Source organism: Mirounga leonina, unplaced genomic scaffold, assembly GCF_011800145.1.
Source record: "Mirounga leonina isolate KUSES-001 unplaced genomic scaffold, KU_Mleo_1.0 Mir_173, whole genome shotgun sequence".
Classification (NCBI taxonomy): Eukaryota; Metazoa; Chordata; class Mammalia; order Carnivora; family Phocidae; genus Mirounga; species Mirounga leonina.
The window spans coordinates 78,758,558-78,786,340 of NW_023270447.1; the positions used below are offsets into that span (position 1 = coordinate 78,758,558).

The window sequence follows — 27,783 nt, forward strand, 5'->3', positions numbered from 1 at the left end:
CTTCTAAGAGCCTAGCTGCTGGGAGCCATTGTCAGAGAAATGAGGCTCCTGGGCGGGGGTTGGAAACTCCCCCTTTGCTTTCCCTGCATCTCTGCTTCCTGAGTCTGAGGAGCAGGGAGAAGTCCAGCTCTCCCCATTTCTGCCCTCCCCTCCGGGAGGCCCCCTCTCATGCTCTGGAGGGGCATGGGGGACACACAGGTGTTTCCAGGCCTCAGCAGCATGGCAGCCTGTGGTTCCCAGGACTGTGTGTGCCCTCCAGAGCCCCTTGTCACTCAGGCCCCTCGACCTCTGTCTCCCTCGGGATTCTCCTTCCTGTCTCTGCATCTCCCTTCAGACTAACCCAGGCTGGTCCCAGGCCCTCTTTAGGGCTGTCAACCTGACTTCAGCAAGATGGGGGTAGATGCTCTCTGCCCAGAGAAAACCATGATGCTGGTTATGGTAAGAATTGGGGGGGAGGGCAGGTGGCTCTTGGGACAAGGGCTGGGAGAGCCGAAGTGACCTCATGTCCTTTGCACCACGAGTCACACCGAACGGGTATTTTTTCTCCAGACAGCATGCCCTTCTATGCTTCTTATGTCTCCCTAAACTCTCCAACTCCCTCCAAACCTGGGGCCCTTTCCCTGCATTTCTACCTGGTGAATAACTTCATACCTTTAAAAGAACTGCCTTGGGGTGCCCTAGGTCTAGCTCAGTCCATGGAGCACGTTAACACCTGATCTGGGTATTGTGAGTTTGAGCCCCACATTGGGCGTAGAGACTACTAAAAATAAATTTTAAAATTAAAAAATAAATGAAAGAACTGGCTCAGAACTAGAGCCCCCCTGACCCCACACTGTGCCACCGAAGGGTGTGACTTTTCTCTGGGTTCCACAGCCATTTGCATTAACTAAAGCATTTTCGTGTCTCCGGGTCATTTCTTTGCTTGAATGTGTTCACCATTAGACTATGAGCTCCCTGGAGGCAGAGAACGAGCAGGTCTTTTTCATGTCTATAAAACTCCTAACCCAGCCCAGTGCCTGGCACTTGGTACGTGCTCCATGCTGGGGCCCTCGTGAAAGAGCATCCCAGGAGAGGCTCCAGGGGAAAGATGGCCTCTGGGAAAGGCCTTGAAGGCTGTAGGGTTTCAACAGTGTCCCATACAGGAAGGGCCAGGATGAGCTTTTCCTTTATGTGTTTGCTTGTTTGGTGTCTGTGTCCTCACGCTAGAAAGGAAGCTCCGTGGGGACAGGGACGTTGTCTTTTGTGTCCCCGAAGCTTGTGCAGTACCTAGCACAGAGTAAGCATCTGGTATCTATTTAGTGGATGAGTGGATAAGGTTCTGCCAGAAAAGTCTTTGTGGAGAAGGTGGGGTTTGGCGGGGGGGGGGGGTGGGGGTCTTCGAAGGAAGCAAAGGAAGGAATTTCTGGGTCCAGGAGAAGTGAATTTGAAATGAGGAAAAGTGGCTGGAGCAGGGAGGAAGGAGGTCGCCGGGGAGGGAGCAAGTGGACAGAATTGAGGGGGTCAGGGACCCAGGCATGATCCGGAGCAGAGCTCTGAGACAAAGGCTCAGGCACAGGAGCCCCGGCACACAGTAGGCCCTCCATGGCCTGAACAGGCATGTAGTAGGTCCTTCGTGACCTGAACAGCAGGAAGTGGTCACCTTCATGGGCACAGGCAGGAGTATAGGAGTATAGGAGTGTGGCCCTCAGCGGGCGGCACCTGGACCAGACCACCAAGGACAGGGAGAAGGGGATGACCGAAGTCTCCCAGGTGTCCTGGTGTAAGGATGGGGATGCTGGCTGCTGAGTTAGGAAGAGAAATGGCAACAGCACTCTGAATCAACTGTAAGTCTGATGAACAAGGCCGGCCCCCTAGAGGAAGAAGGGCAAAGTAAACTAGCGCATGAGGCCTTGGAAGCTTCCATTCAGCTCCAATCTATCGCAAGAGAGGTCGTCTGGGATCTGAGAACAAAGACAGGCCTCCGTCCCGCACACCAGGCAAGGGTGTCTGGGCCACGCACTGGCCAGCCGGGGAAGCAGGGCCGTCCAGCTGGGTGGCCCGTGCTGCCAACCAACGGACACATCATCAAACCTGACTGGCAGACAGGGACAAACATGGTATGCTCTTCCTATTTGCACTCAGCAAAAATTAGGAAGCACCTCAGTCTGCCAGGCTCTGTCCAGGCAGTCACACCTGCTGTGGCTAAGGCCTTGCCGCTATCCCGATAGGCAGAAATCCTTGGGTTTTTTTACAGCTGAGCACACCGAGGCTCCCAGAAGGACTCCCCCAGGGCCACGCACTGAGCAAATGGGGGCAGGTCGCAAACTGCTATCTCCTGTCATTCCAGAAAACTCCACGGCCAGCGTGAGCGAGGCAGAAAGGAAGGCCCAAGTATACTACCGTGCATGTATGAACGAAACCAGGATCGAGGAGCTCAAGGCCAAGCCCCTGATGGAGCTGATTGAGAAGGTGAGTTCCTGGAGCCGGCTTTCCTGGCTCTCTCCTGGCCTGTGCCCACCGGCCTGCCCCCTTCTCAGGAACCGCTGGGGCCGGGCTACCTCACACCCCCAGCTGCCTCACCCAGCTGCACTGTAGAACCTGTCCAGGCTGAGTGTGTCTGAGTGCGTGTGTGTGTGCGTGCATGTGCATGTGCTCATGTGCACACACACGTCTCTGCAGGTGGGAATCTCTATTTGTGGGCGGTATGTGTCAGCATCGTTGTGGATGTCTGTCACGTGTGTGTGGGTCTCTGCATCTGTGTGTGGGATAGAGGCCATATTTACAGAGAAAATGTTTCTCTACCTTGCTGCTTCCTTTTCCCTCGAGGGCGTGTCTGTGTGTAAGGAGGGGTATGTTCCAGGAGGACCAACAGAGAATCTTGGATCGGAAGCAGAAACTCCCCCTGTGAGGAGGACCCCACTTACCCCCAGGCCTCCCCATCCTCCCGCAGGGGAGGAGTCGTTCTTGCCGAGCATCTCCCAGTCGGCCTTGGATGGACTCTTGGAGTGGGGGGCGCCCACAGCTGGCCACGCTGCCGGTCATCCACAGAGGGTGGCCGTGGATGTTTTCTGCCTGTCCCATGCTCCCTCAACGCCCCGCCTTGTAGCTTGGCTCTGGGAAGGCATCGCAGCAGGGTCGGGAGCTGTGGGCACTGGGGATTGGACAGTCGTCCCCTCTGGCACAGGCGCCACCTGCCAGTGTGGGCCAAGCCAAGGAGACTGAGGAGATCAGAGAAATCCCAGCTCTGGGGCGCTGGCTGGCTCAGTCAGTAGAGCCAGCGACTCTCGATCTCGGGGTTATGAGTTTGAGCCCCACGTAAGGTGTGGAGCCTACTTGAAAAATAAATCCCAGCTCTGAGAGAAACTAGCGACCACTGTTTATCAACCTTTTATTTTTTTAATTTTTTTAAAAAAGATTTTATTTATTTGACAGAGTGAGCATAAGCAGGGGGAGCGGCAGGCAGAGGGAGAGGGCGAAGCAGGCTCCCCATTGAGCAAGGAGCCCGATTCAGGACTCAGTCCCAGGACCCTGGGATCATGACCTGAGCCGAAGGCAGACGCTTCACCGACTGAGCCACCCAGGCGCCCTTTTATCAACGTTTTTAAAAAAATATGGTGCTCCCATAAGCACAGTTGATTTATGCTTTAATAGAAATCATATCACGTGATTCAGCATGCGACCGGTGAACAGGGTGCGGGAAAAGTCTCCTTCCCATCCCATCCCCGAGAGCCGCTGCTACGTGGATTCCTTGGATTGCTTATTCAGGATCGGTCTCGCTCCAGGCAGCGTCTCCTGTGTGCTGGTCAGAAACTCTGATGAAGACCATCCCTTTCATTTGCTCTTGAGACTCAGAGAGGTCAGATGACCGCTCCAGGGTCACAGGGCTGGTCAGTGGCAGGAGCAGAATTCACGCTGGGGTCTCCCTGCCACCTCATCACCTCGCTGTTCCCTCTCCCTCCCCACAGCTAGGGGGCTGGAACATCACCGGGCCCTGGGACAAAGACAACTTCCAGGACACTCTGCAGGTGGTCACCTCTCACTACCGCACCTCCCCCTTCTTCTCTGTCTATGTCAGTGCCGACTCCAAGAATTCCAACAGCAACGTGATCCAGGTGAGCCGGCCTGGAACCCTAGGAAGAGGAATGGGCATGTTTTGAGTTTCCCCTCATGACCTGTTTTGAGTTTTGCAAGTGCCAGAGTAGGGGCAGACTTGCCCTGGGTGACAGGCTCCTGGTTTCTGAGCCTTGGTTATTTCTGGAGTCTCTGAACCATGAGATTCTTATAGGCGAGAAGTCATGAAAGAGCAGGCCACCATTTTCGGGGGTGGGATGGGGAGCGGGGGGAGGGGGCGGTCACCAAGGCACAGGTGCATCTCCGGGATTCTGATTGGTCACTGTGGGCCCCAAGAGTGATGTCAACTCCTAGACACAGCTAAAGCCACCTCCTGGTCCCCCAGCCTCAGCCCCCGGCCTCTGTGGCTCTGCTGGGAATGGCTCTGAGTCCATCTCTTCCGGCCAGAGCCTGCCCTACTTTGTGTCGGCACACCCAGGGAAGCCCCCGACTGCCCAGCCTCAGATGCAGAAGCCAGGAGCCCAGGCTGGGCTGAGGTTCCCACCCAGCGCTGTGTCTCCCTCATCGCGTGACCTCGGACAAGTGCCTCCACCTCTCTGAGCCGCAGTTTCCTTACCAATCACAGGAACTGTAGAAGCACCAGGGTGTGGCCACAAGGCTCTGCTAAGTTGCTAGTCAGGAATTGACCCTCCCCTACCTGCCAGACCCTCAGCACATCCTCTCCTGGCTATGTCTCCTTGAATCCTCGTTCCAGCTCTGAGGGTGAGATTCTAGTTCCCCAATTTTCCAGAGAAAGAACCGGAAGATCAGAAAGCTTCAGTAACTTGACTAAGGCTATGCCGGGTGTGAGTAGCTCTTAACCACTGCACCATCTTGGGAACTGTTTTGTTAAGTGGAGGCACGGGGCCAAGCCTAGGAGGGGCTTAGTGAGGAGGGTGGCTCTGACCCTTCGGAAGGGCCCAGAACCCCTGTGCTTGGGCAGGTATGCAGCCAGACATGTGCCTGTCCCCACCCTGGGGCCTCCGCAACCAGCTTCTGCTTCTGCTGGGGCCAGGCTGGTCCCGCATTGCCATGTACCGGCTGTCCCCACAGTGGACCGTGTACACGTGTGACAGGAGCACCCCCTCACTCCTGTCTTCCTCTCTCCAGGTGGACCAGTCCGGCCTGGGCTTACCCTCAAGGGACTATTACCTGAACAAAACTGAAAATGAGAAGGTGAGTGTGATTCAGAGGCAGTGGCCCCCAGCCCACACCCCACGACGTTTTACCCCGTTGATGTCCCCTCAGTGCCCACACCTGTGTGGGTCTTCAAAGCTGGAGTTGCACAGAGGTGTCACTTACCTGGTGGGTGCTGGGCAGTCCCTGGCAGGGGAGGGGACCCCCCCCACCTCCGGCTGGCTGTTTCACATTCAGGCGTTGTGGGCACAAGAGGCAGGGACAGGTGTCAGAGCAAGACAACAGTAATGGCCGCTGTCATTTGTGGGTGCCAGGCCTCTCATATACTCACCTCTGGCCCTCCCGGTAACCCTTCAGGTACAGAACATCTCTGAACCTCGTTCACCTCATCTGCCACGTGGGCATTATCTTTACCTTGCCTTTTACAGAAGAGAGAGAGCAAGGCTCAGAGACGCTAAGTGACCCACTCAAGGTCCCACAGTGGTGAGGCTGGGATTCTTGTCGAGACCCGCTAACTCTGAAACCCATGCGTCTCACGATGCCCCGGGGAAACCTCTCCTGAGGTTCATCGTCTCTCCCTGCACTATCTGCCCCCTTGTACTGAGCAGGTACCTGCTCAGTGCCCACTGCTGGGGGGATAGTTGTGACTAAGACGGGCATGGTCCCCGCCCCACGGGGCTTGGAGTCTAGCAGGGAAGGGGGACATTAACTAACTAACCACCCAGTAGGAGGCATAGTGACAAATTGTGATAGCTCCAGGGTGAGCTGAGAAAGTTGAACACGGCAACCTAATTCAGATCTGGGGACACAGTAGAGAAGCGCAGCTCAGAAAAAATGTGTTCTAAGAACTGGAAGATGGTCTGTTGGTAACTTTCACGTGCCGAGCATCCAAGATGGGGTGTGGGCCGGGACCACAGGGACCCACCTGCCGGGGACGTGTGGGCTTTGTCCTGAGTGCTAGAGCCAGGACCACCCCTGCAGTGGGTTGGCAGTGGCTTCCTGCGCTGGGCTGGCCCTGCCCCGCCTGCCACCCTTGTCCAGTAGGCCATGGGTGGCAGCACTGACATAGAGTGGGTGCCCGGCCCACAGGTGCTGACGGGATACCTGAACTACATGGTCCAGCTGGGCAAGCTGCTCGGTGGAGGGGACGAGGACGCCATCCGGCCCCAGATGCAACAGATCCTGGACTTTGAGACGGCGCTGGCCAACATCACCATCCCCCAAGAGAAGCGCCGGGACGAGGAGCTCATCTACCACAAAGTGACCGCTGCCGAACTGCAGGTAACATGGAGCCCGGGACAGGCCCAGGGCTTCAGGACATAGGGCACTGGGCTGGGGTTTTTGTACCCACTTCATCAGATCCTCGGAACAACCCTATGAAGCAGGGATGGTTGTTAGCCCAGTTTGCAGATGGGAAAACTGAGGCTCAGTGAGATTCAGTTACCTGCTGGAGGCCACACAGCTTTTCCATAACAGCATTTACCTGGGGATAATCGCTCACACTGATTGGCCATTTCCAGTCTCAAGCCCCAGCCCCAGTCACATTGAGCCCGGTGCACAGCAAACAATAGCTGTGAGGGGTGGGTTCTGTAGTCACTTCTCCCTTTTCCAAAACAGGAGGTTGAGTGACATGTTCAAGGCCCTGAGGCTCCCTGAGTATCAGGCAGAGCTGGGGCTAAGGGCAAGAGGGCCACTTGTGGGTGTCAGCTGCCCCTGAGGTCCCCAGAGAAGTTGGCATCGGGGTGAGCGGTGCTGTGTGGTTGTTACAGAGATCAGCAGACCATTGGCTGCCATCTGGCACTGTTTTTCCGCCCTGAGGCCCAGCAGTTGGAGGAGATGCTGTTTGTGTGATGCAGTTTGGTTTGCTCGAGCCGCCTGCTTCTCCCAGGAAGGGCCCCCGCGTTCGCCCAGCCCCCCGCCCCCAGCGGCCATGGTGCCGGCTGACTACCCCAAGAGTGGCAGAGAAGACACGGTAGCCCTGAGCATCTCCGCCCCGGCATGGCTTCCAGCTTCGACCCCTGGGCACCCTGTCACATGGCTTTTCCCTTTCCCTCCTCCCTCCCTGCTGCAGAGCTGCCAGGGTGGGGAAGACATTAGCGGAGGGACGAGCCCTGGGCTTGGGGTCAGAAGACTGTTCTGGCCCAGCCCCACAATGAGCTGTGTGACCCTGGGCAAGTCACACGACCCCCCTCTTCGCACCTCGACTTCCTTCCTTGTAAAATGGGGCTTTGCTCGCTCCTTCGCACCTGCTGTGTTCCAGAACGCAGAGACAGATGAGGGGCAGCCCCTGTCCCCATAAGGGGCAGTGGTTCTTTACTCTGGCCACAGGGTTCTTTGAGAACAAGTTGGAAACTATGAAGTGTCTCCCAGAGGAACTGGGCATATGTAGATATGTAGATATAAAAAATTATGTCTAACATCTAAAGATTAAGTCCTGGATCCCTGTCCTCCAAAAGAATCTCTACCTGGGACTTCATTTTATAAACTGACATGCACAATTCAAACGTATTATAGTAATCATTAGTATTATTCCTTTGTTGGTGGTGATGCCTGCCCACGTCTCCAGCACTTAACCTTATTTGATTCCTTCTAACCTAGGACAGAGACTATCTTGCTGTTCCCTGGTATCTGGAAATTTGTTCTCTTCCTATACCCCAGGTGACTCTAGGAAAGGTGCACCAGCCTTCACAGTATGGCTAGCCCCACCAGAATACAGAGTGGTTCAAGGCTAGCCCTCAGCAGAGTCTGAATTCAGAGCCCTGAATCAAACATCCTTCTGTTGCTTCTCTGGAGGGGCCTGAGGACCTTCTCTTTCCTCTCTAGGACCTTCCACATCAGAAGTTGTTTGGGAATGAGCCCTATTCTCTGCTCTAAATTCTCCAGCTGAGATAAAGTCTGATAGCATCTTTCTTTTCTCTTATTTGCAAGCCTACTTGAGCTGGTTGGTTGGTGACCAGCAGTACCCTTTGGCTGCAGGTCTGGAAAATAGAGCCGACTGGTATGCCCCAAAGGATTTGAGTCACAAGGAGAATGTCCTGGTCAGTTAAAACAGCCATTTCCATGGAGACAGATCGAGGCACACATGTCTAAGTTAGGCGTTCACTAAAGCAAGATTGAAAATGTGAACATTCTGGTATTCAACACGCACCTTATCTGGGGTTGTGGGACTTTACCTGCACAGAACACCTGTTCTGCCTAAAGAAACAGGCTGTTAAGTACACAGGGATTTATCACCCCCTGATGGCTGTGCCCTGATCAGAGGGTTCCAGTCGCCTGCAGTTTGTAAAGCTCTCATTAAATGCATAAACAATGACATTCTGTAAACTTGGTGAATTTCCCAGGTGCCTTTGCTAGCCGGTCATGCAAGCAGGTGTCTCTCCGTGCTGAGTCCCATTTGACTATCTCACCTGGACCCCCGCCCCCCATTTTGCAGCCCCGGAAATGTTATGGAGAAGCCCCAGAGGTTGACCTGCCTGAGGGGCTCCTGCCAGGAGGAGAGAGCAAATGGACAGGCTAGGGTAGGGAGAGAGGCAGCTCACGTTGGATGAGTAGGCCATCCCCACGAGGTCCAGAGCAGCCGACCGTGGGGGGTGGGGGCCAGAGAATTATCGTCCCCGTCTCAGGGAAAGGCTCCAGAATGGCTCGAGCTCCCAGAACTGGTTCATGGTGGGGACTCTGATCCAAGTCTTCTCGCTCCGACACTCACTTGGGTCATCTTACTGCCGGGCAGGCCGGGATGTGCCGGGCGCACTGGGCTCTGCTCTGCCCAACCGTGTGGGTAGTTTGCGGTGGATCACAGTGTGAACACAAACACCCCCCCCGGCCCCACCAAGAGCCAGCATGTCACTGCCTGTGGGAGCTGCCCTCCTCTGTCCTCTGAGGTCCTTGCTCCCCAGCAGCTGAGCTGCCCTTTGAAACCGGAGAGGTAGGTGAGCCTGGCTATTAGACACGCCCAGTCACTGGTTAACTATGTGACCTCAGGAAGGGTCACCTTAGCTCATCTGCGGAGTCAGTATCTGGTAAGTGGAGGGTTTTATGACTGCTCTCACTGAGGACATCATAGGGATTTACCAGCAGGTTATAGATTCATCTGATGTTATGGTTTGATTTTACATTTTTTTTTTAAAGATTTTATTTATTTATTTGAGAGAGAGAGACTGAGAGAGCACATGAGAGGGGGGAGGGTCGGGAGGGTCAGAGGGAGAAGCAGACTCCCCGCCGAGCAGGGAGCCCGATGCGGGACTCGATCCAGGGACTCCAGGATCATGACCTGAGCCGAAGGCAGTCGCTTAACCGACTGAGCCACCCAGGTGCCCTGATTTTACATTATTGATCGATCTTACCATCTGAAAGCCATGTCTAATGTGTCTCTCACTGCCTTTGTCTTCCGTTTTGCCCTTTCTCAAGGGAATAGAGAACAGAATTTGGACTCGTTCAACACAGACCCACTGCTGGGAGACCTTGAGCATGACAATAGCTAATATCGATTGAGGATTGAGTGGTTGTTACGCAGCAGATACCATTTAAGTGACTGATGCAGATAAGCACTTTTGCTGTATCACACAGTGTGTGTAGTTCGGAAAACACTGCATTCTGGAGAATCACAGGACAAGAAATTTACTAAAAATAACGACATATGGGAAAAACAGGACTTAGAGTTCCGGTCATCTGCAGTTTATGAAGCTCTCGTTAATTGTATAAACGCTCACAATTAGATTCAAAAGTTGGGCAACTTTAAGGACATGATGCTCAGTGAAATAAGCCACTCACAAAAAGACAAACACTGTATGGTTCCATTTATATGAGGTAGCTAGAGCCGTCCAATTCACAGAGACGAAAAGGAGAATAATGCTTCCTGGGGGCTCAGGGGAGGGAGCTGGAGAGATTATTGTTTAATAGGTGTAAGTTTCCATTTTGCAAGATGAAATCTGGAGATGGATGGTGGTGGTGGTTGCCCAAGAGTGTAAACGTACTTAAGGACTGGACTGGGCACTTAAAAATGGTTAAGAGGGTACATTGTATGTTTGTATGTCTTATCACAATTAAACCCAAAAGTTGTGCAAGTTTGTAATCAAAGCAATAATTGGAACCTGGAGAGAGAGCTCAGTGTGAGTGGAGGCTGCCCGGTGGGAAGGGGAAAGTCTGGCTGTGGACACAGAGACTCTGCAGACAAATGAGCCCTGGGCAGTGGGGCCGCCATTAGGTGGGCCGAGAGCAAGCTAGCTGTTCCAAGCTGCAAGGTACCCCAAGCCCGCCAGTGCCTCTTTGGGGGGGCGAGCTCCGTTGGCAGGCGCTCATTTTAAATTATGTTAAAATAGAGCTGACCAGGGACATCTGGGTGGCTCAGTCAGTTAAGCATCCGACTCTTGATTTTGGCTCAGGTCATGATCTGAGGGTCAGGAGATCGAGCCCTGCATTGGGCTTCATAAGCTCAGCGCTGAGTCTGCTTAGGATTCTCGCTCTCCCTCCCTCTCTCTGCCCCTCCCCCCCATAAATAAATAAATAAAATCTTATTTTAAAAAATGGAATTGACCAGCTTCCTGTGCATCAGCTGAGCTGAGGGCTTTTCCTTTCTTGCTGAAGGTTGTCCTTCTGAGCTTGCTTTTTCAGATCCCATGCCTGAGAAAAATCACCTGTGGACCAAAGCGTTGACACTTTATACCGCTGTCGTTCTTGAATTTAGCAGTCAGATAGACTAAATCACATAGAAGCTAATTGGTATTACAGAAGGACATGCTGAGTAGAACAGACAACATTAACCCGTTTAATCCTTACACCAAGCCTCCGAGGTGAGTTCTATTACGATGAGGCAACCACTTTTCAGATGTCACCCCGAGGCACAGAGAGGTTCATCCACTTACTCAAGGTTACACAGCGAATAAGTAAGAGAGCTGGAATATGAACCCAGGCAGTTTGGCTCCAGATGCTCCACAGTTTTCCATTATAGGCCTGTCTGGACTCAGTTTCTTCATCCCTAAAGTGGGGATGATGGTACCTACCACCTAGGCCTGTCCTGAGGTCCAACTCAGAGAAGACGTGGGAGTCCTTTGCAATGGCGTCTGGCACAGGAGGGCTTGATGAACGGGCAACTACTGCTGCCATCCCTGTGTCCCCTGTGTTCCGTCCCAGCTCCATTGCAAGTTGGAGTTGGTGTTTGGCTCCTTAGAGTTCTGTCTCCAGCATCTCTGATGGAAGCCAGGCAGGCTGAGTGTGGTATCTGCCCAGTGCCCAGTGCCCTGTCGGTGCCCAGCTCTTTGGAGGCATGATGGCGCATTCTAGGGAAGAGCACCCTGGAGGCAGCTCAGCTGCAGTCACCCTGTCTCTTCCCTTCCAGGCCTTGGCGCCTGCCATCAGCTGGCTGCCCTTTCTCAACACCATCTTCTACCCCGTGGAGATCAATGAGTCCGAGCCCATTGTTGTCTACGACAAGGAGTACCTGGGGCAGGTGTCCACCCTCATCAACAACACGGACAAATGGTAAGGGATGGCCAGCGGCCTGGCACCCTGCCTCTCGCAGCCAGCCCTTGGGGTCCCACACCGCCCTGCTCTTCTTGGGGCCAGACGGGCAGGGGCAGCGGGGGACAGACTGACTCAGGGGAGTGGGCTCTGGGGAGAGGCAGCCCGTTCGGATCCCAGCCCCTCCACCCACCAGCTCTGTAGCCTTGGGCAAGTCTCTCGCCCTTTCTCGGGTTCAGGCTCATGTCATAAACTGGGGATGGAAATAGCACCTACCCTGTGAGGATGTGAGAACCGAGTGAGGGAATGACACGGAATGGGGCTCGATGTTCGCTGATATTTGTAGGTACTATTTATGATTTTTTAAATAATTTTAAAGATTTGTTGTGGAGGTTTTTGAAAACTACAGACAAAATAGGAAAAAATTAGTATTACCCAGACACTACTGTTGATTCTATGGGGTGTGTATGTGTGTGTTTGTAAAGAAGAGAAAGTGTATATGTGTGTGTGTATGTGTGAGAGAGAGAGAGAGGGAGGTGAATTTTCTAATACGTGGGTCCTTTTTGTCCCCATCCTTGTGACCACATGGGTAATCTGCTTTTCCCTTGACCTTCATCAAAAGCATTTTCCCCATGTTACCCCGCACTCCCTGTGGACCTCATTCTGCGTGGCTCTGCATCCTTCCATCAAGTATACGTGTGATTATGGACTCACTCCTACCCCTACTGTCACACATTTAGGTTGGTTCCAGTTCGAGGCTAGATGCTCACTGTTGTGAGCACCTCTTGGTGCTAAGGTGATTTCCTTGCAAAGGTGGCAATAGGCACGGATGATTCTCTGGGTCCTGAGGGGAGGGGGCAGTGAGCTCACTTTCCTGCCCCTCCTGTTCTGAGCCCCCCCCCCCCATCTCTGGCCTTCTGGCTGGGACATCTCAGAGCTCCTCCCTGCTCCAGCCCAGTAGCACACCCCAGTCTCCATGCTGCCTCACGGCTCCCAGACAAGAGGCAGCTATGTGCCAAACACAAGTCACTGCACTAGGCACTGAGGGGTGTTCAGAGAGGACCCAGGCTCTGCCTTGAAGAGCTGACATTCTATGTGCTTAGTGAGCAGTAACCCATCAAACTGGGGCGGGGGCGGGGCGGGGAAGAGCCTGCGATCCAAAGGCCAGGTTTGAGCGCCCCCTAAAGGTCAGCCTGGGAAGTGCTGTGATGCTTCCCCTCTCTGGGCCCTTCTGAGCTGTCTGATCTCCTCTTGCCCCAGCCTGCTAAACAACTACATGATCTGGAACCTGGTACGGAAGACAAGTTCCTTCCTTGATCAGCGCTTTCAGGATGCCGACGAGAAGTTCATGGAAGTCATGTATGGGACCAAGAAGGTGAGCCTGTTCCAGTGCATTCCCTTTCACCTGCTGAGCACCTACTGTGTGCCAGGCCCTGGGTTGGAGGCTCTTGCGACCTCGGTGTCCCCCAGAGCCGTGGAACTTGTGAGGGAGGTAGAGGGTAGGCAGAGAATGGAGAGGGCCTCTGAAGGGGTCCACTCGGATGTCCTTGGGCACAAGGGCTAGATCTAAGCTAGTTGGAGGTGGACAGAAGCTTCCAGAAGGAAATGATTATGCTGGGTCTTACTGGGTAAAGAGGAGTCTTAGAGGGGCACCTGGCTGGCTCAGTTGGAAGAGCATGCATCTCGGGGTCATGAGTTTGAACCCCAAGTTGGGTGTAGAGGTTACTTAAATTTTAAAAAAAAGAGGAATCTTAGAGATTTAGCTTCTTTACAGCAAAAGGTGCCTTCTGTTCTCTCTCTTCCAACCCCTTTTCAATGATGTTGATAATAAACACTTTCCTCTAACTCATGTGATCTTCATATCCCTGTGAGCTGGATGTGATCATCACCCCTGTTTTATACAGGGGACCCCCAGTCATACTGCTCCTTCCCCATAAACACAAAACCCTTGGTGTAGCCCCTGGTTCATGGTAAGACTGCACAGATGCTCCCGGCTGTTACCCTCTTAGGCTGACCAGGTGGTCTCCACTGTCCTTCAGATGTCCCCACCATGACCCCTGGCAGTCCATTCTTCCAGAAGTCCCAGGGCTCCAGGACCCTCACTCCCTCCCTCAGGACCCCACCCCAGATAGGAAGCTCCCGGGCCACTTCACTCTTTCTCCAAGAAGGTGACTGTCCCCTCTCATTTGTGCAGCCAACAGACAGGACAGGAGTCCCATGTGGGAACACGGAGACAAGTGAGGTGGGGTCTGTGCCCCAAGGGTCCACACCCCTGCAAGAGGTCCTCAGATGTGCTGATGGGGCACACCAAGTCAGGGCCCCAGTGGGGTGCCCCAGCAGGAGAGCAGTGGAGGCAGGGGTGCTAAGCCCGCCCAGTGCACCCTGCCCCACCCGGAATGGCAGCTAGCCAGACCCCAGGGGACAGGCAGAGCTGGCCCTAGCCTGCCCCTGCCCCTGTGGCCCTTCCCAGAGCCAGTGGCGGGGACAGAGCCAGATAAAGACTGGCAGAGAATGATAAGATGTGGGCTCCTGCCTCCGGTCCCGGGGTCCATCCTGCGAAGAGTTTCCCTTTTCTGTCCCATCCCCATGTACACCCACCTGTGGCAGGAAGGGGACTGAGGGAGAATGTGGCTGGGAATAAGCGCGGCTTCTGAGGGCACCACGGGGCCTCAGCCACGAGAGCCGCCTGCCTTCCTGCTCCCCCTGCACCCACCGTGGGCCGGGCCCAGGTGAGCCCTGGGTCACAGACATGACAAGGCATGGACTCTGTCCTCTGGAGCACATGGCCTCCCAGGGGACTTTGTACGGGAAGAGTGTGAGCAGGACCCGGGATGGTAGTTACAGAGACACTGCTGTGTGTGGAGTGTGCACCTGCCTCTTTGCTTACCCACCCGGGTGCAGACGGGCAAACAGGCTCCGGGCAGCGAAGGGCTTCCCAGGTCACCTAGCAAGGAGGCAGCCAAGCTCAAATTCAAACCCAGCTCTGGATGACCAGGACTACTCGGCACTTTCAGCCACTCACTAATGATGATGATGATAATAAAAGGTATTATTATTAGATGTTTGCCTTTTATAGGCATTATGTCAGCAAGTTTCCATAACAGCTCTATGTTAGGGACTATTATCATCAGCCCATTTTATAGATGAAGAAACCGAGGCTCTGTGAAGGGAAGGGCCGTGTTCAAATTCACACAGCTCTTAAGTGGGGAGTGTGGTTTCACTCCCAGCACGTCTGGTTCCACAGCCCCCACAGGAGCCCTCCCCCACTCAGCCTCTGCTCTGTAGGATCGAGAAGTTAACATTGAGCTTCCTGGTGGTTGCAGGGGGTGGGGGGTGGGGGCAGGGAGGCAGGCATGGGGAGTTGTTTAGTAGGTATGGAGGTTCACACTTGCAAGATGAAAAGTTCTAGAGATTGGTTGCACAGCAGTGTGAATATGCCTACCACCACTGACCTATACACTTCAAAGAGTTAGAATGGTAAATCTTACATATATTTTCCTATGATAGATAGATAGATAGATAGATAGATAGATAGATAGATAGATAGATAGGGCGAGCGAGCGAGCTTCCCTGGGCCAAGATCAGAGTGCAGGGGTGCTGCTCTAACCAGTGGGAGGCCGTGGGAGTTGGCAGGGAGGCCTTGGCAGAAGCAAGGGCAATTAGGAGACCCTAGAGGTGGGGGGCTATGGGCCTGAGTCCCTATGTGCCCCGTGCATGGTTTAAGGAAACAGCACAGAACTTTGGGTCAGAAGATCTGTGTTTGAAATGATTCTTCTAACCACACAACCTTAGGCAAATCACTTCATTGGAGCAGAGGGCTCAGTCTTCCCAAGTGTAAAAAGGAGTAACTAATCCCTAGCCTGCTGACCGGGGGTTGTCTGGGATTACACGAAGGGATCCCCAAAAGTCTGTCCCAAAGGCTAAAGCACTCCAAGCTATGTTCTTTATCTGCAAACAGGAGCACAGGGGGTACCTGCTTTATGGGGTTATTAGGAGGATTATATGGGTTAGGGCCCGCACCCGGTAAACACTCAGCAAGCACGAACTACTGTCACTGCTACCATTGCTGTTATTATGTGTCTGTCTCTCCCACTGGGTGTTCTCAGTGTTTCCACTGAGCCCCTCAAGGGCAAGGCCCATGGCCAATTTGTCTCTAGGTTCCAAACACCTAGCATAATCCAGGTGCAGAGCAACTCTCCAGAAGGCACTGGACATGTGAATGAATGAACGAACAAACGAATGAATGAATGAGTGAGTGAGTGGGCTTATGCAAAAGCTCTCCTGAGAAGGCAGTGAGACTCGGCTCCTGACTCAGCCATCAGGGCCTGGGACACCCACGGAGCCCGTGAGTTCAAGGTCCCCCGGTCCTGACCTCCTGCGTGGACAGCCTCAGCCAGATGTGGGCAGGTTGTGGGGAGGGGAGGGCGTCTAAACGGACACATGGGTGGGAGAGCTTAAAAGAATTGGGCTGCTAAACTTAGGGAAGGCTGAGATGCCCTTTATTTCCCTCCCTTCTTTCATGGAAGAAATTTCTTTAGCTGAGGTGTAATTTACATACTGTAAAATGTGCAGTATACATTAAGTACCCAGTTCAGTGGACAAAGGAAATGTGTTCCCCTGGACAAAGGAGATCACCCACAAAACTGACAGCCCACTCCAGATAGAGACACTCCTGTCACGCGTTCATCCAGCGTCCGAGGAGCAGAAGGTCCCCGGGTGGGTGTGGCTGGGCGGGGGCGGGATTGTGCGCCGTGTGCTCTTGTGCGTCTGGCTTCTCAGCTAATGGCTGTGAAATTCAACCACGTTGTGTGTATCAGTAATTCACGCCTTCTTGTTGCCAAGTAGTGTGCTATTGTATAAAAATACCACATTTTGTTTATCCAGCCGCCTGTTGGTGGGCATTTGGTTGTTTTCAGTTGGAAAACTGTTCTGAAGCAGGCCGCCCTGAGCCTGGTGGTTTTTACCACCTGTTCTTCGGGGTCAGGAGGCCCCACGAGGGATTTAGGGATTTCCAGGGATTTAGGGATTTCCGGGAGCAGGGCCACCCCTGGTGGTCACGGAGGGCAGGGGAGCCGGGGGGGTGGGCAGGAACCCGCGTGGGTGCGCTTCCCGGAGCCCCGCTCCATGAGGCTGCAGCCCACAGGGTGCCCGCTTCCAGCTCCGCAGAGGTGTCGGGCGGGCTGGTGGGCGAGACCACGGGTGACCACGACATCTCAGCCCCTTCCTCTGGGACGCTTTCAATGGGGCTTGGGTCCTGGCCTTCTGGGATGGGTTTCCTGTTGCCCGAGGGTAGACAAGGTAACTTCTCAAGTCTTTGACACCAGCATCCGCCGCCTCCCCCAGGAAGTAGGGTAGGGTAGGGTGGGGGCGTGGGGTGTGCAGTCAGGCATGTCAGAGTCTCATCACTGCCACACCCCCCGCTCGCCGGGGGGCCCTGGACCGGTGACTTCCCCTTGCTGAGTGTCTGTCTGTGTCCTCATCTGGCAAGGCCCACGGCCCTGCCTTCCAGGATCATTCTGATGGCCCGGTGAGACACCATTCGTGAAGTGCTGTGCATAGAGGCTGGCATTCAGGAAATAGTAGATGGCGGCGATGAGCAATATTCTGTGGCCTCTTGGTCCAGTGCCTAAAATAACTTCCCCACTGCATCAGAAAAGTCTCCCTGAGGTTCTGGAAGGAAGCACGGGCCCCAGCTGTTGGCTGCTTCCTCCCAGATGGACAGGGGTTGGGAAGAAGGACGGGGCCCAGTAACCCTTCTCCCTTGTGTTCCCAGACCTGTCTTCCTCGGTGGAAGTTCTGCGTGAGCGACACAGAGAACAACTTGGGCTTTGCCCTGGGCCCCATGTTTGTCAAAGCGACCTTTGCCGAGGACAGCAAGAGCATAGTGAGTACCTCCCCTTGTGACGGCGCACCTGCATTAGCCCCTCGTGAACTTGGCTGCCCACGCTCCAGGCTGCTCTGGACCTTTCCTACTCCAGGCCAGGGCTCCAGCCTTCGCCCAAAGGTCCTGTTTTCTAAAGCCCTGACTGCTGTGAGCTATTATCACTGAGTGCTGGGCACTTAAGCCACATTATCACTAAGGTTGCAAGGCCACTCCTGCCATCTCCTCCTCCACCCCCGAGGAAAACGAAGGGCCCAGCGACATCCTGTTGGCAGAGCAGCTCTGCCCTAACGGGTGACATCTTTCTTAGCCCAGGGGGTAACCCCGTGTCTGGACAGGCAGAGGAACATCATGGCCAGGTGCACGAAGACAGCCAGGCCCCAGTTCAGATCCTGGGTCCATCACCTCCTGGTTGGGTGATTTGGGACAGTTTTCTCCCTTTGCTGTTGACTTGGAAGCGGGGCTGTCCATCCTGTAGCAGGACAGGAAATGAAATGCTACACATGGAGTGCTTGGGCCTGGGTGGCTCAGTTGGTTAAGCATCTGCCTTTGGCTCAGGTCATGATCCCAGGGTCCTGGCATTGTGCCCTGCATCGGGCTCCCCGCTCGGCGGGGAGTCTGCTTCTCCCTCTCCCTCTGCCTGCCGCTCCCCCTGCTTGTGCTCGCTCTCTTTCTCTCTGTCAAATAAATAAATAAAATCTTTGAAAAGAAAAGAAATGCTACACACAGAGAACACCTGGCAGAAAACAAGAGCTCGGCAAATGGTAGCTATTATATTTTTGTTACAGTTTTTATTACTAATTTTAATTATGTAGGTATTATCTGCAGTCAAACGTTAGCAAACAAAGACTCACTTTCCTTACGCGACTCTCCTGTGAGTGACTGATACAGAATCTTTGTCTAGTTCTGTTGGCCATCAGCACTTCTACTCTTTCTGCTATGTGACCTCCTTCCTCTGCTCTAGAATCTTTGGGCTCTGAGTCTGCCTCTGACGTTATTGACCTCAAGAACAGCTGTTCATCTCCTGCCTGAAACTGCTTGTCAGAACTCAGGTTCTCTAGATTTTAAAGCTCATTCCATCGAAAAGGGATCCTGTGATCCAGTAAGTCTGAGAAAGGCTATGAATTTTACACTCTCCAAAAGGATCGAAGTTCGTGTTATGCAATAAAGGCTCTGAAAAAGTCCTGCAGAGGAGAGACTTTTCCAGCACTCCTTGTCCTCAGTTTCTGTGGTGTTGATGCTCTGTTTATGGAAGTCCAGTCTTGTTTTGCAGGACTTAAGTGTTCTGGGCCCTGAGGAGCCTGAAGCTTTGAGCCGATTCCTGAGTTTAGACTCTGGCCTCCTTCCGCATGGGGTGCCCATCCAGTGCCCAGACCTCACTGTTAAGCTTCTGTCTCCTCAGGCCAGCGAGATAATACTAGAGATTAAGAAGGCGTTTGAGGAAAGCCTGAGCACCCTGAAGTGGATGGATGAAGACACTCGGAGATCAGCCAAGGAAAAGGTGAGGCTGGCCCAGTGCCGGAAGGGGTGGCTGAGGCTTCCCACCTAGAGGGCCGCACGCACAGATGGAGGGGGTGCCTGAAGCGAGACCAGTCACATCTGGTGAGCACAGCAGGGATGCTGTCCTGCCTTGGGGGGTGAATATTCCAGCAGGGTGGAGGGACAGCCTTGAACACACGATTGCATTAATGACAATATAAAAATACGCCATGTTGAGTGTGAGGGAAAAATGCAGGGAGCTGTGACGTGTCTAACGGAGAAAGAAGGATCTGATATAGTCCAGCGGGTGGCGGCCAGCAAAGGCTTCCCTCAGGAGGGAAACAGAGACCCAAAGGGCAAGTAGAAGTCAGGCAAGAAGGGGATCTTTCCAGGAAGAGATGCAGAAGCCCCGAGGGGGAGGACCTGCCCATTTCCTTTTGGCCCAGAGCCTGAGCCCAGCCAGGCCCGCTGGGCACTCAGTTTCCTCTGTGTCTTTCCTGTCCAGGCAGACGCAATCTACAACATGATAGGCTACCCCAACTTTATCATGGACCCCAAGGAGCTCGACAAAGTGTTCAATGACGTGAGTGGCTCCCACCCTGCCCCCTTGCATTCCCGAATGTCCCTGAGGTCCCCACCTGGGGAAGAGCAGAAGCAGGCTGGGTCCGGGTGGGATGCGAGAGGTACCTTGACTGTCAAGGCATCTCCAGGTACGTCGGTGTGGGGTGTGGGGATGGACCAGGTGCGAGGGGGCTGTTCTGTGCCCCTCCTCTCCTGGGCCTGCTGGAGGCCGCTCCCCTCCCAGAGCCACTGTCAGTGCCCAGCAGTCAGGACCAAACGGTGCCATGTGCCCTGCTGCATGCACCATTTAATGGGGGGAAATAATGGAGGTGAGCAGACCCTAGGAGGGACAGACAGAATGAAGGCCCCTAAAATAGCAGGAGGCAGAGTGAGGAATGGAGCCCCTCATACCACCTCTTCCTTCCCGGCCCCCCAGATTGCCTCCTCTGCCCAGGGTCTTCCCCCACCTTCCCAGAGAAACCTGGACCTCATTTGGACCTCCAAATGCTAATGGGAAAAAGGAGGCGTGAATCCCAAATGCGCGTTTAAGCTTCATTGAGGCAACAAGGGTACTCGATATATTCCTGGTGGTTAGAACTTTCGGCAGGTCATCCCCATAAACGGATTGTGCTTCTGCCCTGAAAGATAGTTTTATATCTTCTTGTGATTGAAATTTGTGAAATTCAGGCATTTTTGCAATTATAATAACCCCTCATCATGGCTCTATTTAAAACCTAAGAATATTAAAATTACTTCCGAGAATACAGGACTGACTCATCCCGCAGCCTTTTTCCTCGAGGATAATTTAAGATGCTCCGGGGTGTCACGACACAAGACCCGGAGACTCCTGGGGACAGCGCAGGCACAGCCTACAGGATCAGAGTCCTGTCCCCAAGGGCCCAGCATTTTACCAGAGCTCTGACGAGAAGCCAGAAAGCTCTGGAGTGGATCTGAGGGAGAACCATGCCCCTGAAAAGAGCCGAAAGGCTGGGCTGAGTGCTGAGGAAGGCGTGCGGTGATGCCTGTCCCCTGACATTTCAGAGCTAGACCCCAGCTTGATTCGTGTGGTATCCAGTGTGGTAGCTACCGACCACTGCTGTTTAATTAGTTAAAATCTAAATTTAACAGTCACACCAGCCACATTTGAAATGCTCAGTAGCCACGTGTGGCTGGCGTCTGCCATACTGGGTAACAGGCAGAGAACGCATCCATCATCACAGAAAGTCCTGTCGGACAGCGCTGGAGAGATCTGTTGTCTAAGGCCCAGGCACTGCCGAGGGCCTGTGACACTGGTGTGTGCCGAGCAGCCCTGTGAAGCTCTCAGTGTGTCCTTGAACGGGAGAGGGTGCCAGGCCCCAGCAAGGTCAGGGCCACGGCAAGAACCCAAGCCTGCGGTCCCGAGCCTTCCGTTCCGGCCTCTGACCTGTGGACCAGTCCCTTAACCTTGTGGGGTTTGAGCTTCCTCGGCTTTAGAAGAAGGGGTCTGCGTGTGAGGAGCCGAGGGGCCTCCCAGCCCGGGCGCGCTCTCATCCCGAATCTCTGCTTCCTCTCGGCCAGTACACCGCAGTCCCGGACCTCTACTTTGAGAACGCCATGAGGTTTTTTAACTTCTCCTGGAGGGTCACTGCCGACCAGCTGAGGAAAGCTCCCAACAGAGACCAGTGAGTCCCCGGGGCCTTGCTGGGAGGGCACTGGCGCCCAGAACACAGGGGTGCTCTGGGCCGAGCGTGCTTCTCTCACACGCACGCAGATGCCAGACATAACGGTCACAAGCGCCATCTGAGGAGTGGGCACCGTCGCTCTCCCACTCTTCAGTTGAAGAAACCAGGGACCGAGGAACTGTGCCCAGCCAGGAGCTGGGACCGGCCTGGCTCTGTGTGCCCCCGGCGCCCCGCCGGTGGGCAGAGCAGCCTGGCGTCTCCCACTTCAGCACTGGGAACGTCTGCCTCCTTATTCGCAGAGAAGACGGGAGGAGCCGTGTTGACAGTCAGGCGTGAGCGCTAGGAGGCCCTCAGCTAGCGGAGATTCCAAATGGGCCCCCAACAGCTGTGGTTCCCAAACCTTGCTGCACGTCAGCACCCTCTGGGGAGGGTTTCTTGTTTGTTTGGTGTTTTTTAAGATTTATTTATTTATTTGAGAGAGAGAACGAGTGGAGTGAGAGGGAGACTCTCAAGCAGACTCTGCACTGAGCACGGAGCCCGAGATGGGGCTCGATCCCACCACCCTGAGATCAGACCCAAGCCAAAACCAGGAGTTGGAGGCTCAACCCACTAGGCCACCAAGGCGCCCCCTGGGGGAAGTTTTTTTAAAATACAGCTTCTTCCTGGACCTCACACCTTCTTAAAATAATCTGGAATGAGCCCTGATTTGTCATTTTTTGAGCAGTCTCCTCGGAAAACTCATATGTTGTCAGCCCAGCTCTACCTCTCAAAATAAGCTCCCCCCACGCCTAAAACATTTTGCAGAATAAATCTTACCAAAAGGGGGAAGCAAGAATTCTCTTTGCTTCTGGCGCCCCCACGTGGTCAATAAGAGTTTGAACATCTCTGTTTCCTCTTAAGATTTCTGTCTCCTACAGAGGAACCCTCTCCCCTAAATGCACCGAAGGCGGTTTTTTATCTCCAGAATATGGTACAGGTACTGCCACAAGGTTCCGAATTTATCTGAAGTCTTTTAATTTAGCTTAAAAGTTTTCATTTAAATTCTGCCTCCTGGGGGCGCCCGGGCAGCTCCATCGGGTTAGGCATCTGCCTTTGGCTCAGGTCATGATCTAGGTCCTGGGATTGAGCCCCAGGTCATCTCAGAGTCCTGGGATGAAGGCCCGCGTCAGGGTCCCTACCCAGCTGAGAATCGGCTTCTCTCTTACCCTCTGCCCCTCCCCTCTGCTCATGCTCTCTTTCTCTCTCTCTCTAATAAATAAATAAAAATCTTTTAAAAAATAAATAAATTCTGCCTCCTGCCCATTAATGTATGGAGCCATGATTATTTGAATATATATATGATGTTTTCGATTTCTATCTTCCCATGGCTTCAGTACCCCACAACACATCTCTTCAAGGCTCACCTGGAAGAGACAGAGTGACTGTCTAATAAGCTCTTGGAGAAAATGTCCTTTCTGTCTCACTCCACCCATCACTGGCCTTCCCCTCCACACCAGAAAAATTATTGAGTGGGCAAATGTTTCTACCATTAGGGCCCCTTCTATACTCTTTTTTTTTTTTTTAGTTTTATTTATTTAGGTAATCTCTGCATCCAACGTGGGGCTCGAACTCACAACCCTGTGAGTCGTATGCTCTTCCAGCTGAGCCAGCCAGGCACCCCCTTCTACACTCTTGAAAAATTGTTGGACCCCAAAGAGTCTCTTTGTGTATGGAGATTATATCAATTTAATGTAAATTTTATGAAAAATAACTTTTTTAGGGGCGTCTGGGTGGCTCAGTCATTAAGCATCTGCCTTCGGCTCAGGTCATGATCCCAGGGTCCTGGGATGGAGCCCTGCATCGGGCTCCCTGCTCAGCAGGAAGTCTGTCCCTCTCCCACTCCCCCTGCTTGTGTTCCCTCTCTCGCCGTGTCTCTCTGTCAAATAAATAAATAAAATCTTAAAAAAAAAAAAAGTTTAGTGAGAAAAAAAGTATTATTTTACTTTTTGCATATTTCTTTAATATCTGGCTTAATAGAAGACAGCTGGATTCTCATATTTGCTTCTATGTTCAATTTATTGCAATATATTGTTTCAAAATGTATAAAGAAAATCTAGGGGTTCCTGGGTGGCTCAGTCGGTTAAGCATCTGACTTTTGATTCCGGTTCAGGTCATGTTCTTATGGTTATGAGATCGAGCTCCTCATCAGGCTCTGCACTAGTTGTGGAACCTGCTTAAGATTCTCTCTCAGGACGCCTGGGTGGCTCAGCTTGGTTAAGCAACCAACTCTTGATTTCAGCTCCTGTCGTGATCTCAGGGTCGAGGGATTGAGCCCCCTGTTGGGCTCCATGCTCAGCAGGAGTCTGCTTGAGATTCTCTCTCTACCTCTCCTTCTGCCGCTCCCCCCTGCATGCGTGCACGCATTCGCGCACTCTCTCTCTCTCTAAAATATTAAGTCTTAAAAAAAAAAATTCCCTCCCTTTCCCTCCGCCCCTCTGCCCCCAAATGAAAACCTAGTCTCATGCAGATATGAAGTTGGAAAAGGGAGGAATGCTTTAGTAACCTTTTCTCTATTTGTGCACATCCTTCATTGATAACTGCACCAAAACTCAGCAAGTCGTAATTTCTTAAAGGTTAGTTGCACTGTGGAACCTGAACCCATAGCCATGAACTTTTCCTGCACTGTTACACTAAAGTCTGTCAGTCTGTCTTGCACTTTGAATGGATCTTTTATCCAGCCATGATTTGTAACATCATGCGTTGGTCATTTGGAACAAGGCTTGCTGACTTTTATATACCTCTAAATAGTGACATTTTCATTATACCATATCCAAAAAAATCCACCTTTGTTCATATCACTGTTGACCTCCTGAGAGAACTCTTTAGCAACTGATAAATTATTGAACTCTACATCTGAAACTAATGATGTACTATACGTTGGCTAATTGAATTTAAATAAAAAGTCTTTCAGTGTTTGGAAGCTATCAAGTTTATGGTGACTGATACAAGTTCTTGTAATTAATTTTACTGATTAATTTACTAATTAATTAATTTTCCTTGAAACCTCAAAGTTTTTTTAATTTTTAAAATATTTTTAAAGATTTTAAAGATTTTACTTATATATTTGAGAAAGACAGAGCAAGGGGAGGGGCAGAGACAGACGGAGAGGGAGAAGCAGATTCCCTGATGAGCGGGGAGCCCAAAGCCGGGGCTCGATCCCAGGACACTGAGATCATGACCTGAGCCAAAGTCAGACGCTTAACTGACTGAGTCACCCAGGCGCCCGTAATTTTTTAATTTCTTTAAAAATTTTTTTTATTCTTATTTTTTTAAGTAAGCTCTATGCCCAGTGTGGGCTTGAACTCACAAGCCAGAGATCAAGACTCGCATGCTCTACCATCCGAGCCAGCCAGCCGCCCCCAAAGTTTTTTTAAACCTTGAATTTTTATCACTGGCAACAGATGATGTCAGTTGTTTTCCTTGAGGTGATAAACTCACTTCATTTTCAAGATGTCTACCAGATACCAGATGTCTGCCAAGTCTGAAATGCCAGTTGGCCAGTCATCCTCACAAGTACAAACAGGGTCCCATGAGAAAAGCACAAGTGCTCGTGTGGACTTCCCATCTGGTCACACCGAATATCAAGACACTCCTACTCAAGGGTCTAGATTTAATGACATTAGGTAATCGTGGGGCGCTGGCTGGCTCAATCAGTAGAGCACGCGACTCTTGATCTCGGGATCATGAGTTCGAGCCCCACGTTGGGTGTGGAGATGACTTAAATAAATAAAACAAAAAAACATGAAGAACTCGTGCTACTTCCTCAGCGATGTGCCTCAGGGAGATGGGTTTGTTTTTCCTGGTGAGGAAGGCGGGGACCGCTAGAACAACCCGGGCCCCTACCTTGATTCACTCATGGGCTCTGGCAGCTCCACCCACCATTGCTTTTCCACCGTCAGGGCAAACGTCACCACGGTGGAAAAGACAAATCATGTCTTAGTATTATTATGGAAGATAGTTTTGGCCTCGCAGACCCCCTGAAAGGGACTTGAGACCCCTCCAGGTGTCCACAGTCCATACTTTGAGAACCGATCGGCAGCAGTGACCTTTCTGGTTCTTCATAAGCACCTGACTGGTTCCACTGTGTGGTGTGACATCGGATTTAACTGATCCCTTTCTTTGAAGACACGTGGATGTTTTCTGGTTATCACCCTCAAAAACACTGCTGCTAAAGATGTCCTTGTCTTTGTGTGCCCTTGGGGCTGGGGTTCAGGCCCTTGGCACCTGCTAGATGGGCTAACCCCCCTTGCCTCCCCACCAGCTGGGCCTGAGCTTTCTCATGTGTTTGCATGCAGGTGGAGCATGACCCCACCCATGGTGAATGCCTACTACTCGCCCACCAAGAATGAGATTGTGTTTCCTGCTGGGATCCTACAGGCGCCGTTCTACACCCGCTCCTCGCCCAAGTAGGATGCTTGAGTTGCTCGACCCCATCTCCTTCCCCCAGCCCTCCGTGGACACTCAGCCCGGCCCTGGGGCCCGCAGCTGACCACGAGCCAGCCAGTCTCCCTGAGGGCTTTTTGTCGCACTGGCCCAGAGAGCTTGGGGCTCTCAGAAATTGCAGCGAGAACAGCATCCTCACTCCCTGTGCTTCCCTCCAGGGGTCTCCGGGGTCCAGAAGCCCCTGCACAGTGGGAGCTTGGGGGCATGTCATGAAGTCAGGTGCCCTCTCTAGGGGAAAGCCCCCCTAGTGGTGTTTTAGAGCAGTCACAGCTGGGGTGTGGGGGTGGAAAGTGTGAGAGCACGGTCTGAGAAAGGCCCTGGGTTTGAATCCCAGGTCTGCTCTTTGCTGACTGTGGGGCCCTTGGGTAAAGTGATGGAACCGTTCCCAGTCTTGCTTTGCTTATCCAAACAGTCAATCACTCATACTAAACTCTTCTGAGGTGACCAAAGAGGACAGTGCAGTTGAAGCATCTAGCACAGTGCTTGGCCTTCAGGGGCTACAGGCGGACCACAGCCCATTTGCCCAGCCTCTGACTACCCTTAGGGGTTTGCTGGAGGCTCAGGCTGTTGGCCACATCCCCACAGAGCCTGCGGGACCCTGCTTTGTCTCTAGACCCAGGAAGTGATGTCCCCTTGGGGGCGTCACCCTCACCTTTGTGTCCCCCTCTCCAGGGCCTTAAACTTCGGTGGCATTGGTGTTGTCGTGGGCCACGAGCTGACTCATGCTTTTGATGATCAAGGTACGGCTTCCTGGGGTCCCCTTCAGACGGGGCACATTGGCTCCTGGCCCCACTGCCTCTGCTTTGCTCTTGTCACTTCCAAAGGTCTGCAGACAGATGGGTTTGGGTTCAATCCTGGCCCTGCCCCTGCCCCTTGAATGAACTTGAACGAGTCCTGTCCTTTCTCCACGCCTCCTCATCCTTGTCTGTAAAATGGGCATGATGATTGCAGCCTCGTGTGGTGATTCTGGGGACTGTGTCAGACACAGGGGGTTCCTGGAAGGTGTCCCGTACTCAGGAGTGGGTGTTAGTAGTCAGCAGGGAGCTCACATTTCTCCAGCACTCCAGAGACTTCTCTGGGCCACCTGCCATCAAAGGAGTTGAAGTCATTCGCCTCCTCACCAAAACATCAAGAATCTTCATTCCCTCCTGCCTTGGGGACCCCAAGGCCAGGAAGGAGGAGGTGGGACCGGGGTCCGAGGCCCTCAGTCAGCCTTGACAATGAATCCAGCAACACCGAACCGTGAATGTGCTGACCCTTTACCCACATCACATTCCTCCATCCTCTCCCCCACCTACCCCCCAACTGCCTGGCTCATTCTCCCAGCTCCTCTGGCACCCAGGCCAGCATCGTCTCCCCAGTGCTGCTGGGTAGACCCTGGGGGGGAGGGGGATGGGCGGGTGGGTCCAGAGGGAGGATGGGTGGGCCACTTCTCACCGGGAGGAGAGATGGGGGAGGAGAGATGGGCGGAGCAGTGCAGTGAGCCCTGCCTCCTCCCCCCTCCTCCCCCTTGACCTGACGCTTCCCTGGGAACCCACAGGACGAGAGTATGACAAGGACGGGAACCTTCGGCCCTGGTGGAAGAACTCGTCCGTGGAGGCTTTCAAGCAGCAGACAGAGTGCATGGTGGAGCAATATGGCAACTACAGTGTGAATGGGGAGCCCGTGAACGGCCGGCACACGCTGGGGGAGAACATCGCCGACAACGGGGGGCTCAAGGCGGCCTATCGGGTAAGAGCTCATTCCCCACACGCCCCGGCCCGGGTCTGGGTCTGTGCAGGGGCCTCCTCAGGAAAGGGTCTTTACGGACAAGCTGGGACCAGCTGCAGCCGCTGCGTGACCTTCTGTTTGCTCATCTGCGGAACGGGGCGGGGGGTAGCGGGGACCGACGGAGAGGTCTGCGGAAGTCCTCGCACAGAGCGTGGCGTGCAGAGGGCTTTCCAGAAGAGTCCGCCCAACTGACAGACAGAGGATGGGGCTTAGGCTGGAGCACCTGATGACCTGCGGGTTCCTACCTTGGCAGGGATAGGCATCATT

General features: G+C 53.3%; 1 protein-coding gene across 4 annotated transcripts in view; it reads left to right on the forward strand.

Annotated features, from left to right (window-relative positions):
- ECE1 (endothelin converting enzyme 1) overlaps positions 1–27,783 on the forward strand; it is a 113,679-nt gene that overhangs the window by 80,353 nt on the left and 5,543 nt on the right. For all 4 annotated transcript variants that reach the window (XM_035019588.1, XM_035019591.1, XM_035019590.1 and 1 more), the window contains 13 exons: positions 2,327–2,448; positions 3,945–4,091; positions 5,200–5,265; positions 6,316–6,507; positions 11,561–11,703; positions 12,943–13,057; positions 17,456–17,566; positions 18,966–19,064; positions 19,548–19,625; positions 21,161–21,264; positions 25,599–25,709; positions 26,419–26,486; positions 27,287–27,477. In XM_035019588.1, the coding sequence (XP_034875479.1) occupies positions 2,327–2,448; positions 3,945–4,091; positions 5,200–5,265; positions 6,316–6,507; positions 11,561–11,703; positions 12,943–13,057; positions 17,456–17,566; positions 18,966–19,064; positions 19,548–19,625; positions 21,161–21,264; positions 25,599–25,709; positions 26,419–26,486; positions 27,287–27,477 (1,547 nt within the window). The remainder of the gene's footprint in view (positions 1–2,326; positions 2,449–3,944; positions 4,092–5,199; positions 5,266–6,315; positions 6,508–11,560; positions 11,704–12,942; positions 13,058–17,455; positions 17,567–18,965; positions 19,065–19,547; positions 19,626–21,160; positions 21,265–25,598; positions 25,710–26,418; positions 26,487–27,286; positions 27,478–27,783) is intronic.